Raw genomic sequence first — 19,818 nt, 5'->3', positions numbered from 1 at the left:
TAATAATGTGAATGGTAAAGAGTTAATCTATTTTATGCTTGTAGAGTCATGGGGTCTTAGAGCTGGAAGGTGCTTTAGAGATAACCTACTCAAAGTTTTGCAGATGAGGAAACCAAGACCTTAGAAAAAAGTGATTTGTCCAAAGTTATATAGCGGGCAGCTAGGTGACTCAGTGGATAAAGCACCGGCCCTGGATTCAGGAGTTCTTGAGTTCAAATCCGGCCTTAGACACTTGACACTTACTGGCTGTGTGACCCTGGGCAAGTCACTTAACCCCCATTGCCCTGCAAAAAAACAAACAAAAACACCCAAAAGCCAAAGTTAGATATATCTAGCTAGTTGGTAGAACCAGAGCTAAAACTCCATTTCCTTGACTTTTTCCACTTCAGTAATAGAAATAATCCTCACTTTGTGAAGGCATTGTGTTCTGAATTGATTTCTAAGCTTGATTATTTTGAACTCAGGAGTGTTTTCTTAGAAACAATATTGTAGTTAAGTTCCCAAGCTGTCTGAAACCATAAGGTTAGAATATAAGACTAAAAAGGTAATAAAGACTATTTCAACAGCATCTAACCCCAGAATATAGAATTGTCTCTATGGGAAAATTCATTGATTTCCAATTCCAGATACCTGAATAAATACATCTCCCCTTGCTATAAGTAGGAGTTTCTTCTGTGCATAAATATGATAGGTTAGTGCTAGAATTTAAAGCTGAACTCATTAAGTACTTTAATGTTTGTATAGGTGATTTTTTTTTTCTTTAAAAAAGACAGCATAAAGGAAAAAACACCAGAGAAGCAGAAGGACCTGGGTTCTAGTCCGGGTTTTATCACTAGACTCACTTTGATCAAGTCACTGACAGTGTGATTTAATTGTAAAATTATTTCTGAGGTTCATTTTAGCACTAATTTCTTTTTTATTTTATGAATCCCTTTTCACTATGAAAATCTTGAAGCATAGAAAATTTAAGTGACTTATTTGGAATGCACAAATTAATCTGCAACTTATGTTTTCCATATTTGAAGACTACTAGGCCATAGTATCTCCAGATATAAAACCTAAAATAATTTCCTGACTGGATTAAAGTTCCATCAGGACTAGAGGCAGCATAGTATGGTGGGGTGGGTTCTGGTTTTGGAGTGAAAGGACTCAAGTTCAAATGTTAACACTCAGGAAAGTCCCTTAGGCTTTGTGGGCCTCATTTTCTTCCTATTAAAATGAGAGTATTGAGAAATAACCTTGAGAGTTCTGGACTTCAAGTTGTAAATTCTACCTAATCAATCCAGGAATTACTGATGATTTTCCTTAATAGACTTGTATGTTGCCTAGTATGCTGAAGGCAAAGTAAGTGGAAGAAAATCTTAGTTTTCTAAAATGGCTGCTTTCCTGGTCTTTCATGTCTCCAAGAACCCATTGCATAAAAATTACTATGGTCTCCTATAGTACTCATTTGAATTTTAATATCTACTCTATTTGTCTAAGGACAATATTGCTACTGTTTATGCTCTTTTTCTGAGTCAGGGCTATTCTAAACCATACTTGAACCTGCTGTGTTCTTAAATGTTACATTTTGCTTCCTGGGAGAATGGCTAGATTTTCACAGGCTTTTTGACTTCCAAAGGTGATTACTCACCTGAGGTTACTTTTCTATGGATACAGGTATGTTGTAGACAGTGTTGCAATGTTAATGGTATTTCAGGTAGCATAAAGTGGTACTACTTTTGGACTCCACAAAGTTGTTCCTTTTTTTTCCTGAACTTTTTACTCCTACAGCAAGGTACTGTTTTCATTGACGACACACTATTTCAAAGTAGAAGAAGGTGGCGAAAGATCAGTTTGCATTACCTTTGGATTTTTTTTCTTTGTCAAAGCCATGGCAATCTTGATTGTTACTGAAAACTACTTAGAATTTGGACTTGAAACAGGTAATATATGCTTTGAACTTTAGATGATTTATTATTTATATATCATTTTTCACCCCCTCCCCAATATCTGTATTAAAATAACTTTATTGTTTTAGGTGTAATTCTAATTCCTTCATGTTTGAAATATGTGTGTCCCATTTAAAAAGGCACAATTTACTATTCATTGTTTTAAAAAGAATCAAGTCTTCATTGTGCAATATTTGCTTTGTTGATATTATTTGCTTACCTTTCATTTTTAATCCACACCCCGCAACTTTCTTACAGTTAAATGTTTCTGTGATGCAAAAAAATTAAACAAATTCCTGAAGAATTAATGCAAATTTTATTCACGTTCATGGAATGTACAAATATCAAAGGGATGTTTTCAAAGACTGTTCCTGTTAATAACCAAATTTTATTGCATTGTGGCATACTAATTAGCACATGAAAGAGCTAAGCTAGACACTTGAAAATTTAAGATGCTGTTTTCTAGCATTTTATTTCCAAAGAAAGATTCTGTATTTTGCCCCTGTGATAAGAATAATCCATTTTTTTTTCTACAGGTTTTACAAATTTTTCAGAAAGTGCGATGCAGTTTCTTGAAAAGCAAGGTTTAGAATCCCAGTAAGTTTTGGAAAATTTTTGGAAAAAAAGGATAAATCCAAGTATTTTAGCTGAAAATTAAGATTTACATTTTTGGGAAGGAAGTGTCCTTTCTGGTATCATCTTTGTTGCTTTCCTTATTCCCTGAAAACTTTATCCTTGTTACAGGGAAGTTGCATTATTATTTTTGCCATTAGACTTTCCATCTATCTACCACTATTAATCTTATTTACTTGCTTTTGTTTTGGCCCTTCCAGATTCAAACATTTCTGACTAGAATTTGCTCTCTGATGTGTCCTCTATGCTTTCTGCCAATGAAAATTTTAACTAGTTAAGTCATATTTCCCTTTACCACTACTGTTATCTTGAACCAGAAATTTACCTTACTCTGTTTAAAATGTTTATGGTTGTGATTATTAATGTAGTTTGTGGGATAAATTAATAGGGAAAAGGTAATTCATAAAGTCACTTAAGGAAATATTGATCAATCTTTTCATTTTTTTAGGGGTCCTGTGTCTAAACTTACTTTCAAATTTTTCCTGGCTATTCTGTGTTCATTTATTGGTGCTTTTTTGACTTTTCCTGGGTTGCGGCTGGCTCAAATGCATCTGGATGCCCTGAATTTGGCAACAGAAAAAATAACACAGTAAGCGGAAAATGTACATAAGCACATGCAGATAAATATATGTTTTTCATCTTAATGCAGGTATATGCAATTTATTGTAATGAAAATTAATAATGAAGTAAATCATTTGATCTACTTAGGCTGTACTTCACATTTCTACTACAAGTTGAACACCCTTTTTAATTTTATTTTTCTTAGTGGAAATATATTTTTAAAAGCTATTTACCCTCTCCCTTACCCCTTCAAATACATTTTGTTCTTTGAGATGAATATAAAAGACACGTACATATTTTTACTTTTATTAAATTGTTAATACTTGCATTGACATAAGCACTAAAATTAGAGTGAAGATATATGCATATATGTCTTCACTCTAATATATATACATCTATATCTATATATTTTTTAACTTAATCCAAGCACATGCTTTTTTTTTTTAACTTGACTTTTATTTTTGGGCACCAAATACACTAAAACCCTAGTTAATAGTACAAGAAATTACTTTTATCGTTGAAGATGTTGATAAGATCATTTAAGTTGTTGATATTCCATAATCTTGTAAACATATTTATCAAATGATTGCTCTAATTTACAGTGTCACTGTTTGGTTTCTGGACCTGCACTGTTGTGTGTCATTGAACACTTTCTTAGTTTGAGATGTTTTACTGAATTTCCAAAATAGTTCACAAAGCTCATTGCAATCAATAGATTTGTTTTTCTTTAATGCAAAATATATGGGGAAAAGCTGTTATTTGTATACAGTTCCACTTATATATGGGTCCAAGTTTCCCTCTGGTCTTTTTTTTTTCCCTGCAGTGGGAGCCCAAAGTTGAAAATGTTCCATTTGATCTATTTATTTACAATCATTAGGATCCTCTGAGTAATTCATATTTCCTAACATTCCTTGTCTGTAAAACCCTGTATTTAATGATGGTGCTTCTTTACAATCTTTTCTTAGGGAGATGAGCATTCATATCTCTTTTACCTGTGTCATTTTCCTTTATTTAATTTTGACAGTCCTTTTGTTTTGTTTCCCCCACCTCCATTTTTCTGCATATGCTTTGTGTGTGGGTGTACTTATTCCCACCTCCCACCACACACCCCTTCATCCCCTTTTATTTCCTCCTTTTACTCAGCATGCTCTTGGCTACATCCTGCCTTTCTCCCACCACCCGTTTCTCTAATGGCTTCTTTTAAGACAAAACCTGATTCTCCCCCTCCACTCTACACACACACTTCAGTCCACTAACCCCAGCGTTATGATTTAAATAAGCTGAAAAGGGTGGGTGGAGGGGAGCCCTTCACAAGCTACTGAAACCGCTGTGGGCTGCTCCTTGATACTATAGTGTTCCCTAGCAACACTGCATACCTAATACTGCCTCTTTCTTTGGCTAAGCCCACTGCCTTAGACTGCTGGATGAAAGAAACACTTCATAAAAATATTTAAGCATTTATTATTTTAGTGGACATTTTAGTGGCCTTTTGGAATTAAATGTGTTTTTTTTAAAGATCCTGCTTTTGTGTGCTTGGGAATTTTGGGAGAATGTAGGGGGGCGCTTTTGGTTTGCTGCAGCGCTTTCCTGAACACCCCCACCCCCCATTGTGTTACAGCACTCTGCCTAGATACAAGGGGTGTGGGCACGCTAGTCTGGCTTTGAGAGGAGCGTGACTGGCACAAAGACATTGTTACCCTCATGGCGGGCATCAGCTCTCACCATGTCACTAGAGGGCTGTGGCCAAACTTTTACCTTTTCACTGTCAGGTGTTCGTGGGTTCTTAACTCAGACACTGTTCCCCACACAATTCATTATCATTTTCAAATACAGTAATATTAGAGCCACCCCTTTTACTTTTAAAAATGGTTCTTTGAACCCCCTCAGTTTTAGCCATTCAGGATAGTTGACAATAAAACCAGTACCTGTAAAATAAAATAACTGTTCTAAAGAATTTGCCTTTGTTCTAAAATAATAAAAAAAATCTTTTCCAACCATCTGTCCCTATGGGATAAAAATTCCGAATACAGTTAACAATGAAGTTACAGCTATGAACTGAAACCCTTTGGTGTATTGGGAATATTGCCTTGTCAGAAGTGAAATAAATTTCCTTGATTTGTATAGGATATGAAAATTAATTTCAGGTATGTTCTTAATGATCCAAGAAGAAATGAAAATTTGTGAATCACATATGATTTTGATAATGTGATTTAAACTTTTTACATGATCATTATATACTGAAGAGATTCTAATTTAAACAGTGTTTCACTCGGGTTTGTCTGCCATATGCCTTATAGAGTAGTATTATGGACCTCTCTAATCACTACCATTTAAATGGATATAACTTTCTCCTCTGTAATGAGAAGACACGTTCTTTTAGCTGCATTAAATGTAACAAACTACTTCTCTACATCTCAAAATTCACTGGGGTCATTGAACACTTGATTCAGAGGAGCTTTTTATTGAATCAGTGAGTAAGTATATTAGGGGGTAGTGAAAAGAGTAGAGGACCAAGAGACTTGAGGGTTCTCATCCCAGCTCTACCACCAACCAACCCTGTGACCTTGGCCTAGTTGGTTGTCTCTTCTGAACCTCAGTTCCCTAAGTATACATTGATGATAAAGCCTTCCTCATTTCTCTTACGAAATTATTTTGAAGATCAAATGAAATAAGTTTTAAAGCATTCTGGGAAAATACAAAGCAATGTAACATATGGTGGTAGTGGTAGTAGTAGTATTAGTAGAGTCCAGAGTGTCAGCAATAGATTCTCAACTTCAGTCTGACCCAAGTTTTCCACAGGTTATTTAGCAGCATTTATTCTCTTTCTGTATTCATGATTATTTCTTATGTGCTTTCAGAACATTACTTCACATAAACTTCTTGGCACCTTTATTTATGGTCCTGCTGTGGGTAAAACCAATCACCAAAGACTACATTATGCACCCAACTTTGGGTAAAGAAAGTGTTCCTTTGTAAGTATCATTCTTTTTTGTATTTTAAAACAATCATTCATAAGATTTTCTGATTGATTTTGTTCAGTTCCATATTTTTTGTAATTAATTCTATTTTTGGCCTCATGTTATCACTGAAATGCTACTTTTTTCCATATAAATATTTTATTATTTCTAGTTACATTTAGAGATAGTTTTCAACATTTGTTTTTATAAGATTTCTAGTTTAAAATTTTTCTCCCTCCCCAACACAGCAAGTAATCTGATATAGGTTATATATGTACAATCACATTAAACCTATTTCTGCATTAATCATGTTATGAGAGAAGAATCAGAGCAAAAAGGAAAAACCTTAAAAAAGGAAAACAACATCAACCCAAAAAACCCAATAGAAATAGTATGGTTTGATCTGCATCTAGATTCCACATTTTTTTTTCTGGATTTGGTGAACATTTTCCATCATGAGTCCTATGGAACTATCTTGGACCACTGTATTATTGGGAAGAACTCAAGTTTATCATAGTTGATCAACACATAATGTTGTTGATACTGTGTACAATGTTCTCCTGGTTCTGTTCATCTCACTCATCATCAGTTCATGCAAGTCCTTCCAGGTTTCTCTGAACTCCTCCTGCTCACTATTTCTTACGGCACAATAGAATTCCATTACATTCATATACCACAACTTGTTCAGCCATTCCCCAATTGATGGGCATCCCCTCAATTTCCTATTCCTTGCCACCACAAAAAGAGCAGCTATAAATATTTTTGTACACGTGGGTCCTTTTCCCTTTTTTATGATCTCTTCTGAAGAAAGACCCAAAAGTGGTATTGCTAGGTCAAAGGGTATGCACAGCTTTATAGCCCTTTGGGCATAGTTCTAAACTGTTCTCCAGAATGGTTGGATCATTTCACAGCTCTACCAACAATGCATTAGTGTTCCAATTTTTCCACAGCTTCTCCAACATTTATTATTTTCCTTTTTTGTCATATTAGCTAATCTGATAGGTGTCAGATGGTACCTCAGAGTTGTATTAATTTGCATTTCTCTAATCAATAGTGATTTAAAGCATTTTTTCATGTGACAATAGGTAGCTTTGATTTCTTCATCAGAAAACTGCCTGTTCATATCCTTTGACCATTTCTCAATTGGGGAATGACTTGGATTCTTATAAATTTGAGGAATTTTCTGTATACAGTGGGCTCTTACGAAGTGTTTCTTTAATGATATTAATGATGTTTCTCTTAATTCTGAATTCTCCTCCACTTTTGTTGAACCTTGGTCATTGAAGTTGAAATTAAGCAATCTTCTCTAATCAGTTTCTCCCAAGTTCTAGTGAAAGAAGGAGATGGGAGAAGGGTAGTTGAATGCCAATTTCCTCTTCAGCTGTATATTTAAATTGTAAGGACAGCGTCACAGCAGAAGATAAGCGATATTATCCTCTATCATCTCTTTCCCTTTCTTAGCCTCCACTTCCATCTCATTGTTTCTTGACCCCAGCTTCCCAAACATTGCAAGAGAAACTAAACTCTCACCTCTGTTCCACCCCTGATTGACTTTCTGCAACTGTCAGACAGTTCCATTAAGTAATTAGACAGAGGCAGTAAGGTTTATTTAAAATTCACAGCCCACATGGTAGATTGTGAAAGGACCCAGGCAGGCAGCCTATCAATCAAGAATGCAGGGTGGTGGAGGAAGGAAGTGACAGATTTTTCTTCTGTCATATAGGCACAATAATTTCTAGAAAGTCCTTTGTTTGCAATTAAGAACAAAATTGCTGGTAATGTAGATTCAACCCTGAAATGGATTCAAATATTTATGTATTCATTTGGTAACAGTATTAGCTATTTAAGTAAACCAAGTCAATATATCGGAATACCTATATGAGGAAATCTAGAAGAAGGCACTGTGACAAAAAAAACAAAAACAAAAACATGCTACTATACAAACACATACATGTATGTGTTGATGAGTATTGTGTGTTTATACACACACATATCACACACGCATAGTGAGGCAGTTGGGGTTAAGTGACTTGCCCAGGTTCACACAGCTAGTAAGTGTTAAGTGTCTGAGGCCAGTTTTGAACTCAGGTCCTCCTGACTCCAGGGCCGGTGGTCTATCCACTGCACCACCTAGCTGCCCCTAGATGTATATTTTAAATACTTTTCCTGCCTGGTTCTCAGGAATGATTATAGAGAATTTCCTTGCCTTATTCACCATACCTCACCAGCCTACACCTACCTGGCAGGCTCTTGAGATCTAGTGACAAATCAATTTAAGCTTCTTATATTTGTTAATAGTAGCTAAGCAGCATGATACTGTAAGAAAGAATTAGAACTGGCATCAGAGTAGCTGGGTTCATGACCTAACTGCCACTTTGTGCCTATATTAATTTCAGCAAGTCCCTTAATCACTCCAGCCTCAGTTCTCCAATCTATAAAATGAAAGGAATTAGACTAGGTGATCTCTGAAGATACCTTAGCTCTAAATCTGTGAAACCTACTACATCATCTCATTTGATCCTCAAATCCAGGGGTTCTTAAACTTTTCCCACTCATGGCTCTTTTACAGTACCCTGGGTATATAGGTATATAAAATAGGTGTATATAACCTTTTGCTGTTGCCAAATTTTTTACAACCCCTGCATGCAGTTACCTGACCCCATAAGGGGTCACAACATACAGTTTAAGAAGCTTTCCTCTAAACCAGTGGTGTCAAATAGAAATGGATCCCTTTTGGCCAGCATGTTGACTTAGAAAACCACAAATTTATTTTATCTGTGTCGTCCATCTCTGTATTGTGTTTTTGTTTATTCTGTTAAACAGAGAGCAATTATATTTTAATCTGGTAGGTTCTCAGGGGCTTGTGGGTCTGGCCTGCAGGCTTCCAGTATTTTACATACCTCTGCTACAAACAATCCTATCAGGTAAAGGCAAATATTCTTATCCTCATTTTACTGGTAAGTAAAAGAGGTTAAATGGCATATCCAGGAAGCTGAGGTAGACTGTGAACCCAGATCTTCTGGCTCCCAAATCCATTATATTGTACTACTTAAGTGGATGATTTGTTCTGGGTCCACATTTTAAATTAGGTTATGTAAACCCTGGTTTTTTTTTGGGGGGGGAGCAATTGGGGTTAAGTGACTTGCCAAGGGTCACACAGCTAGTAAGTGTCAAGTATCTGAGCCTGGATTTGAACTCAGGTCCTCCTGAATCCAGGGCCGATGCTCTATCCACTGCGCCACCTAGCTACCCCTAAACCATATGGTTTTATAGAAACTTCAGACTATAGGATTCTTCAGGACTCTTTTCTTAGGTTAAAAAAAAAGTCATTTTGGGGGCAGCTAGGTGGCACTATAGATAGAGTACCAGGCCTGGAGTCAGGAATACTCATCTTCCTGAGTTCAAATCCAGTCTCAGACACTTACTTTGTGATCCTGGCCAGGTCACTTAGTCCTATTTGCCTCAGTTCATCATCTGTAAAAGTAGCTGGAGAAGGGGCAGCTAGGTGGTGCAGTGGATAGACCACCAGCCCTGGAGTCAGGAGGACCTGAGTTCAAAACTGGCCTCAGACACTTAACACTTACTAGCTATGTGACCCTGGGCAAGTCACTTAACCCCAATTGCCTCACTCCCCCCAAAAAAAAGGTACCTGGAGAAGGAAATGGCAAACCACTCCCATTATCTTTGCCAAGAAAACTACAAATGGTATCATGGACAGTCAGACACAGCACCACCACCACAATATATTTTCAAATTGTCTTCTAGAATTCTGTTCGTCTACACTGCCTTTCAGCTCTGCTTCCTGTCATTATCAGTACAGTTTTTGAAATAATTTTATTATGAACTTATCAAACATCAATAAACACCATCATTTCAATATATTGAAGTTCAGAAAAAAGCTCTTTGAAGTTAGAATTATAACTTTTCTGTGTTCTAACACTACACTTAATCTTATTATCTTGATCTCATTTGTTCTGACCTATAGATCAGCTGATCTTTCCTCTCTGTTCTTTTACTCTCTCTATCCATTGGCATTTCATGACCATAATCTTTTTTTCTAGGTGCTCTATCTTAGTCTCCATTAATAGTCTTTGATTATTCTATTTTCACGAATACACTACATACAATTTGTAGGAAGAATGACTAAGTAACTGAAGAGACATGTTCATAAGTTTCGGTCTTATCAGTTTGGTTTTCAACTTATCCCTTTCCATACCCTAAGGAAGACATTACTTGGTTTTGGTTTTGTTTCCTTGTTTTGTTTTGTTTTGTTTGTTTTTTGCAGATGTGTTTTTGTCATTTTTACAAAGACTTTTAATTTTTACTCATTTTTTGGTTTTAATTTATCAGCTTATACTTGATCTGTCCTGAAGCACTTTGGAAACCTTGAGAAAGTGTCAAAAAATAGAATGAGATGAATCAAACAGAGATATAGTCCAAGGCTGCTGCTTCTTCTTCTTTTTTTTTTTTTTTTGCTTTACAGATATCATCCCTTCGTATTCAGTTCAGACCTGTGTCCTCTGTTAATTCCTTACTGAGATAGTTCTTATGAGTTTGAAGTATTATCTTCCCATGTAGGAATATAAACAGTTCTATCTTTTAATATCCCTCATGAAGTCTTTTTCCTGTTTATCTTTTTATGCTTCTCCAGGGTCTTGTATTTGAAAGTCAAATTTTCTATTCAGTTCAGGTCTTTTCATAACAAATGCCTGAAAGTCTTCTTTCTCATTGAAAGTCCAAGGCTTCTTAAACTTTTTCCACCCATAACCCCCTTTTGCCCAAGAAATTTTTACACAACCCTGGGTAATATAGGTATATAAAATAGGTATACATAACCTTTTACTGTTGCCAAATTTTTTAGGACTACCACATTCAGTTACACAACTCAATGTCATCTAGTCTAACAAGGATTCTACTAACTGGCTGGTAGAACCAACTCCCACTTTCTACTGTGATTCTGTGGTCCTATTTAATTACAAGAGCCAGTTTAATTTTAGTTGACCCTCATGAATTAGGATTCACTCTATCAGATGTAGCCCAAGTCCTAAGCCTGAAACATTCCAGGGGCTAAGAACCTTGGGAGTACTAGATAAGTTAGGACTCAAGCATTTAGGTTCTTCTAGACCAGCAGTTCTGAAACTTTCTGGTCCCAGGACCACTTTATATTATTAAAAATCTTTGAAGATCACCTCCAGAGATCTTTTATGTGGATTATGTCTATCAATATTTACTATATTAGAAATTTAAGTGCTTAATATTACTATGGTAAGTAGTTTTGATCTCAAAGAACTTTTGAAAAGGTCTTATGGATCCCCAGACCATACTTTGAGAAAAGCTATTCTGGACCATACCAGAACTATGTGATTATTGTTTTGATATCAGTTGAAAATCCCCCTCCCCTAAACAATTTTTATGGCCAGTACTTCTGATAAAAGCCTCATTTCTAAAATATATAGGGAACTAAATCAAATTTATAAGAATCCAAGTCATTCCCCAGTTGAGAAATGGTCAAAGGATATGAACAGGCAGTTTTCTGATGTAGAAATCAAAGCTATCTATTGCCATATGAAAAAATACTTTAAATCACTATTGATTAGAGAGATGCAAATTAAAACAACTCTGAGGTACCACCTGACACCTATCAGATTGGCTAATATGACAAAAAAGGAAAATAATAAATGTTGGAGAAGCTGTGGAAAAATTGGAACACTAATGCATTGTTGGTGGAGCTGTGAACTGATCCAACCATTCTGGAGAGCAATTTGGAATTATGCCCAAAGGGCTATAAAGCTGTGCATACCCTTTGACCCAGCAATACCACTTTTGGGTCTTTTTTCCGAAGAGATCATAAAAAAGGGAAAAGGACCCACATGTACAAAAATATTTATAGCTGCTCTTTTTGTGGTGGCAAGGAATTGGAAATTGAGGGGATGCCCATCAATTGGGGAATGGCTGAACAAGTTGTGGTATATGAATGTAATGGAATTCTATTGTGCCGTAAGAAATAGTGAGCAGGAGGAGTTCAGAGAAACCTGGAAAGACTTGCATGAATTGATGATGAGTGAGATGAGCAGAACCAGAAGAACATTATACACAGTATCATCAACATTATGTGTTGATCAACTGTGATAGATTAGATTCTTCTCACTAATCCAATGGTACAAAAAAGTTCAAAAGGACTCATGATGGAAAAGGCTCTCCAAATCCAGAAAAAAAAAAAAAAGGAACTGTGGAATATGGATGCTGATTGGACCATACTATTTCTTTTGTTTTTGGTGCTGTTGTTTTTCTTTTTTTGAGGTTTTTCCTTTCTGCTCTGATTCTTCTCTTATAACATGACTAATGCAGAAATATGTTTAATGTTGTTATATGTGTGTGTGTGTGTGTGTGTGTGTGTGTATCAGATTACCTGATATCTAGGGGAGGGGGGAGGGAGGAAGAAAAATTTGAAATTGGAAATCTTATCTAAACAAATGTTGAAAACTAAAAATAAATTAATTAATTAAAAAAGAAAGAAAGAAAATCCCCCTCCCCTGCACAGTAGAATGTTATTTAAAATTGACTTTGGTTTCTGGAATGTTTGGTGTTATTAAAGGATCTTTGCAGTTTCCAAAGGCAATCCAGCCTCCTCTCTTTTTCTTATTTTATTTTAGTTTCAAAATGTTGTCCATTTCCTGTGTGTTTCCAGATATACATTGATGAGTTCTATAAGTTGTCCAATTAACTAAGCATCATGATCAAATCAATAGTTGTTCTAAACTCATTTGATTTTCCTAAGAGTTTTGTTGGGTCAAAATCTTTGGATTGGTTACCTTTGCTGGTAAACTCTGCAGTATTCCAACTAGCATTCTGTCATCCACAAATAGAAGCATCCCAAGAACTTTTGTTAGTGGAGCTAAATTTTTTTTTCTTCTGGTGAGGCAGTTGGGGTTAAGTGACTTGCCCAGGGTCACATAGCCAGTAAGTATCAAGTGTCTGAGGCCAGATTTGAACTCAGGTACTCCTGAATCCAGGGCCGGTGCTTTATCTACTTGCACCACCTCGCTGCCCTGGAGCTAAAATATTAAAAGAATCAAAGAAAGACTTTTAGAATGTTGGGTGAGCACATCCTTCCCCTCCATGGAGAGTTTATGGAAGGACAGGGATGAGAAAGTGTGGTTGAGTGGCATCAGTGGAGGGAATATAAGCCCTAATGAAAGCTCAGAGCTGCCTGAGTGAAAGGACAAATGATGACCTATTGTTTGCTTAAATGTGAGGGTAAAGTAAAATAATATGTGTAAAATACTTTGCAAACCTTAAAGAGACAAATAAATGTTAGTTATTATTAAAATCCACATGCACTTATTAAGCTCCTACAATGTTTGGGCACTGTGCAAACTGCTGGAGATACAAAGAAAATAATTTCCATCATCAAAAACAGAAACCCAGTACTTGCTCTCACAGGGCTCACAGTCTAATGGGGGAGATACCATGCAAACAACTAAGTGCAAGCAAGATATAATAAGCATGATAAACGAGTGCCTGAAACTTAAGGTCAGTGAAGGGGGCACACTGAAATGAAAGGCCAGGAGGCCTCAATACCCATATTAGGTGATTCTACTCCCAGGGGTAAACTGGGTTGAGCCAGTCATGTACCTTTCTGTTGAAGGGCAAGTGTGAGAGCATCTGTACCATGAGAAGGTTTGGTGGTTTCTAGCTGGGCACTGGCTACCCCTGGCACCGCCCAGCAGCGAGCAGGATCATAACTATAGCCTATTAGCCTGATGCTCTTTGGGGCTTTAATTTCTAATGTAGCAGCTTCCTCTGCCAATCCCTGTCTACCCCCAATGGGTGGGCACAGAGAGGATCAGGATCCTTCCGTGTTCTATAGGCCATCAGCCCCATTGACTTTCCCCCCAACACACCGCCTCCAAGTAAACCCACAAACTGCATTTTCTGCTATATGCACACATGTGTAAACACTAGCTCAGATATATATGCTCACAGGCTATCACACTAGTATCCTTATATGCAATTGATATATACCAATGAGTATTCGCATGTTTCTTCCCCCCAACCCTGCTCAATATAATATTAAATTATATTGGAAGAGTGAATTACAGATAGCCATTAAAATATCCATATAATACATGAGCTTATTAAGATGGGAATACTTTTTAAAATGGACTGGTGGTGTTTTTTACAAGAGAAAAAAAACCAGTAAGATACATGTTGAAAATCTAGAATGCAGCACTTCCCATTTACAAGAGCCTTATTCATTTGAGGTCATGAAATCCTGATGTTGGGGTAATCAAATCACACTGGAGAGTTGTTCTCTTTCCAATGTCTGACTTGAACATCTCTTGTCAATTAAGAGATCCCCATAACAGAAGATTTTGCTACAGAAAGTAGCAAGGTATCTGCAATGAAAAGTCATTCCGCTGACCTTTGTGACAACACTTTTATCACCTTATTTGATCTGCAGAATGACAGAAACTACATTTGATACTATACGACTCTGGTTGATAATCCTGCTGTGTGCTCTGAGGTTGGCTCTGATGCGCAGTCACCTGCAAGCTTACCTGAACTTAGCCCAGAAGTGTGTTGATCAGATGAAGAAGGAAGCTGGCCGAATAAGTACCGTTGATTTACAGAAGATGGTAAATATTTTGATGGAATGAGGCAATCTCCCTGATAGTAAGAAAATAGCATTCAGTTCACTTATTACATCACTAATCCTATCCTATAGGTTGATTTTCTTTTCAATATACACGACAGAATTCAATTCACTAGACATTTATGAAATGCCTTCTGTGTGTCAAGCCCAAAGACAAAGGCCAAATGGTCCTTGACTGTAAGGAGTCTGCCTTCTATCAAGAGAAAACAATAATATGCACAAATTATTAAATTATACACACACACTCAGAGAAAATACAAAGTCACTTTTAGGGAGGAGAGTGCACCTGGGCAGATTAAGAAAGGCCTTGCTATGGGTGGGGGTGGGGTACCACTGCAGGGGATTAATAACCATATCCTAACCTGTATCATCAAAGGAACTAAGGAAAGAAAAAAAATGAAGAAAGCACAAATTTCAACAAGATGCCCTTCCCAATCCTCACAGTTGCTAGAGCCTTCCCTTCTCAGATTACCTTTCATTTGCTCTGTACTTGTCTTGCATGTGCCTATTTGTCAATTAATTGAGATGTCATATGTAAGGGAAAATTAAGTCATGAGAAAACCAAACACAGCAGATAGCAGCATCTTCAAAGTCATCTTGCTGTCTCAGTCACAAAACAGGAAGTTAAACAGTTTAAGGGCCTGATCTCACTTCAAGGATGGGTGCTTTGCCCAGTTGAAACCACTGTGATCATGGGAACCCCAGAAACAAGCAGTCTCTGAGAATCTTCATATGTTCCTTTTGTGACAACAGGTTAATGCAGTGAGTTGTTGCATCCTTTAGGCCAGAACTGGTTCTCAAATACTCACCTCTACTAAGAACTTTTTCATTAAATAAGAATGACTTATTGTTTGGTAATTCTTAAAACTAAAGTCCTAAATGAAAATCATACGTTGATCTGTTTTCTAGGTACTAGAAAAATAAAAGGCTTCAGTTGTTAGTTCTAGTTCTACCTTCTCTGATTTTAAATGTCTCAAGACAGGGAGCCTATTAATACCATGCAGAATAGGTTTTTATCCAGGCTTTATAACTCATGAAGTGAGGAATATTTGTTTTTAGAGTTACAAGTTGTTGTTGTTTTTTTCCTCTGTTGTGCCTTTGCTTTAACACCACAAAAATGTCAGCACTTCATTATCTAGAGTTGAACTACTCCATTTTTGAGTTTCACAGTTTTTGACATTCCCCACCTACCCTCATTAATAGATAAATGCTGGACGTTTTTGAGGAATCAAATGCCTTTTCCTTGTTAGAAATGATTATTTGTAACCAGTATCTTAGGGAGATTTCAGTATTCCCCCCATTCTTTCAAAGTCCTGACACTCCCCCCTTTTTCCTCCCCTTCCCCCCACTACAAAATCCTTCTTGATAAAATTAAATTGACTTTCCTCAATCTTGGTTTGGCCCAGCCAACCTTGCTAAGAGTTTAATCTAGGGTAGTCAAGCTCATTGTGTTCTGTTCAATCTTGGATGGAGACCGATCTTTTTGTCTAGATAGATAGGAAGGCCTCTCAGTCCACTCTCCATCCAGGGAGGGATTGTGCAGCCTACCCATTGAAAGGGGTATGCATTCTTTGAATTGATAGCCCAAGACTGTGGATGTTCTGGTATAGTCCTTCATTTTTATATAGCCTACATCCAAATCAAGTTAACTAATTAGATTTGATTGCTGTTTAATGAATCACCTACTGTTTCAAGGGTATATAAGCTATAAGCTCAGTTGTCATGATTATCTTTGGTCTGAGAGAGATGGCCAGTGACCATCCTTTTGTTAATAACCTGTTGGCCTTATTAATAAAATGATTAAATTGCCCCAAAACTATGTCTCTTATAATTTTAAATTTTCATATCCTCTTCTTTTTCATAAAGTCTACTTTTTTGAAATTCCCTGTAGTCCCATCTTTTTTTTTTTAATGTATGTGGTATTTTATTTTTTCCGTTACATGTAAAGATAGTTCTCAACTTTTGTTTATACATGCTTTACAATTTCAGATTTTTCTCCCTCCCTCCCCTCCCTCCCTCCTCCCCTAGACAGCAGGTAATCTGATATAGGTTATATCCATATATCTCTACTGTAGTCCCATCTTAATCACAACTTGACTATTTGCCTAGAGTAATAGGCAGCTCAGTGGCTTCATGGGTAGAACACTGAGTCTAGAGTCAGGAAGGCTTGGGGTCAAATTCAGCTTCAGTTACTAGCTTTGTGACCCTGGACAAGTCACCTAACCTATGTCTGCCTCAGTTTCCTCCTGTAAAATGAGGGTAATAATAACACTTGCCTCAGGGTTATTGTGAAGATTAAATGAGGTAATATTTGTAAAAACCTTAGCACAATGCTTGGCACATAGTAGGTACTATAAAACTGTTTATTCACTCCCCTAGAGTTGAATTTGTTTTTTACAGAATGAAGTGTTTACATTCATAGATAGTTTGAATGGTATTTTTGCTGACTGAAGATATCATTCAATTTGATGTCAGGGATACCCACTTTCCTCAAATATTAGCTCTTGGTTTAATTTCTGAATACCAAGTACACACACTACATTAACATGGCCTTTCAGTGATATCAATGTAAGGGATTTTTCAACCCATTTTCCATTGTCTCCATAAGAAAAATGGCTAGGAAGTTTAAAAAATATTATTCAACTTTTTATATATTTTAAAAAGTTTATACAAGAATTTTAGATCCTTTTCAACAGTCAGATCTTTTTGAAACAATATTTGAAGCAATTGTAATGTGAAAATTTATTAAAATATTGCTCCCTTTTCATGCATTGATCACATCTTAAAGAGCTCAGTTAAACTGACGGCCATATTCATAAATTTAATGTGATAGTTAATGATAGTTGTATTAAGGTTCTCTGTATCTTTAGTCATTAAAGACTTTTGTTGTTTTCAGGTGGCGAGAGTGTTTTATTACCTTTGTGTAATTGCACTGCAGTATGTGGCCCCTCTGGTCATGCTGCTCCACACAACCCTACTTTTGAAAACTCTAGGTACGTATGCCTCAATAATGAAAAAACGATAATGTTTGTATTAACTATAGCTTTCTTGGATTAATAACACTCTGACATGTAAAATATGGAGTGTGAATGCTACAAAGCACCTATCTCAAAAAGACCTATATCTTAAAAAGCAGGAATAACTGTTAGTATAAAAAATTGTTTCATCTTCTTGTCTATGAAAACTCAACATCATAAAGTTTTGAAATTTCATGCCTAACTTACTATTTTCCATGCTTTGTGTTTATATCTTTTAAAGGATTATCAACCACCTATTAATTCTTCAATTTAAATGACTTCATTGGTCAAATTTTTTGGATATTGTTCATCTCAATTTGTATGTAGCAAGAGGATGGGTTTCTTAAAAATCCATTACTAGGGGGCAGCTAGGTGGTACAGTGGATAGAGCACCAGCCCTGGAGTCAGGAGTACCTGAGTTCAAATCCGGCCTCAGACACTTGACACTTACTAACTGTGTGACCCTGGGCAAGTCACTTAACCCCAGTTGCCTCACTTTAAAAAAAAAAAAATCCATTACTAGAATTAAATTTGTTAATGTTTTTAAAAGTTTAACAGGGTTCCACCAAGACTGACTTTTACTATATGGAATGTTTATTTGACCTAAATTAGCTTTATTGTCAGTCTCAATTTTACACTTCATTCTAGAAAATTTCTTACAGGATTAGAATTCAGCATTAAAAAGTATGAAGTCTCCCTAGAGTCTGCTAGTGTCATGTCCATTTGATTTGATTCATAAGCTTTGCTGATCAGATTGATAACCTTTCATCTGACAGGCAGATCAAGAGGTGTGTTTGGAGAGACCAACAGAAGCTGCAAGTGCTGTGTGATGACTTTAATAGATAACCTGGGGAAACTATACAATATAGAGAATAGACGTTTGTAAATAGAACGCTATGACTGTATGATGAAAACTTTCTGAAAGCTGTTATAAGCATCTAGCATTGACATTGATAATTATTTTTAAAATGTTATTATGATATTGAGAGTTTATCAGAGAACAGTGAGGACTTTTAAGAAGCCCCCTAATCTGTCCTCTGCCGTGCACATTCTAACTAAAGCTATCTATGTTGGTTAATAACTGAAGAGTTAGTGTTTCTTTGATTAGTCAGCAAGACCTAGCTTCAAGTCCTGCCTCTGACACTTACCAGCTGGTTTTACTGTGGTCAAGTCACTTAATATCTGTGATGCTCCTTTTTGTCATTTATTTCATAGGGTTGTCATGAAGGCCAAATAAAATGATAAATGCAATTTGTTTTGTAAGCCATAAAATACTATAAATGCTAGTAACTCTCATCATCATCATAATCATCATTATAGCCTTGCCTTTCTTCATTAAGTAAAGATAGTTTTCATTATCTTATATTTTCATCTCCAGAGGATCAGAGGATCATAGACTCAGACCTGGAAAGGACCACAGAGGTCATCTAAGTCCAGTCCCCTCATTTTATAAGTGAAGAAACTGAAAAGGTTTCAAGAGTTAAAAGAGGTTAAGTGACTTGACCCAAACTTATTGCAAAATAATTAAGGAATTTTTCTTTTTTTGTTGTTTTTTACATGTTTTTGCTTCTGGGGTCAGATTATGGTCTTGTTATTTATTCGAGTCAATAACATTTTTTATCAAGAAAATGTTACCAGGGGCAGCTAGGTGGCGCAGTGGTTAAAGCACTGGCCCTGGAACCAGGAGGACCTGAGTTCAAATCCAGCTTCAGACACTTAATACTTACCAGCTGTGTGACCCTGGGCAAGTCACCTAACCCTCATTGTCCGTCTCTCTCCCCCCTCTCCCCCCCGCCCCAAAAAAGAAAAAGAAAATGTTACCAGTTGTTATTTAATTTTTTTTTTTTTTTGGTGGGGCAATGGGGGTTAAGTGACTTGCCCAGGGTCACACAGCTAGTAAGTGTTAAGTGTCTGAGGCCGGATTTGAACTCAGGTACTCCTGAATCCAGGGCCAGTGCTTTATCCACTTCGCCATCTAGCTGCCCCTGTTATTTAATTTTATGTTCCATATCAAGTAATCTGACCTAGTAAGTTGTATTGTTCTTAATTGCAAAGTTTGGCTA

The 19,818-nt window shown here is 36.5% G+C and overlaps 1 protein-coding gene across 4 annotated transcripts in view; it reads left to right on the top strand.

Moving 5' to 3' along the window:
* TMEM161B (transmembrane protein 161B) overlaps positions 1–19,818 on the top strand; it is a 112,230-nt gene that overhangs the window by 82,130 nt on the left and 10,282 nt on the right. For 2 of the 4 annotated variants that reach the window (XM_043970088.1, XM_043970097.1), the window contains 6 exons: positions 1,774–1,925; positions 2,468–2,528; positions 3,013–3,153; positions 5,984–6,097; positions 14,547–14,721; positions 17,635–17,731. In XM_043970088.1, the coding sequence (XP_043826023.1) occupies positions 1,774–1,925; positions 2,468–2,528; positions 3,013–3,153; positions 5,984–6,097; positions 14,547–14,721; positions 17,635–17,731 (740 nt within the window). Of the gene's footprint in view, positions 1–1,773; positions 1,926–2,467; positions 2,529–3,012; positions 3,154–5,983; positions 6,098–14,546; positions 14,722–17,634; positions 17,732–19,133; positions 19,388–19,818 lie in introns of those variants that run through there. The other 2 variants (XM_043970115.1, XM_043970105.1) reach the window with 2 other exon arrangements.

Source organism: Dromiciops gliroides, chromosome 1, assembly GCF_019393635.1.
Source record: "Dromiciops gliroides isolate mDroGli1 chromosome 1, mDroGli1.pri, whole genome shotgun sequence".
Taxonomy (NCBI): Eukaryota; Metazoa; Chordata; class Mammalia; order Microbiotheria; family Microbiotheriidae; genus Dromiciops; species Dromiciops gliroides.
This window is presented reverse-complemented; position numbering and strand designations above follow the sequence as displayed.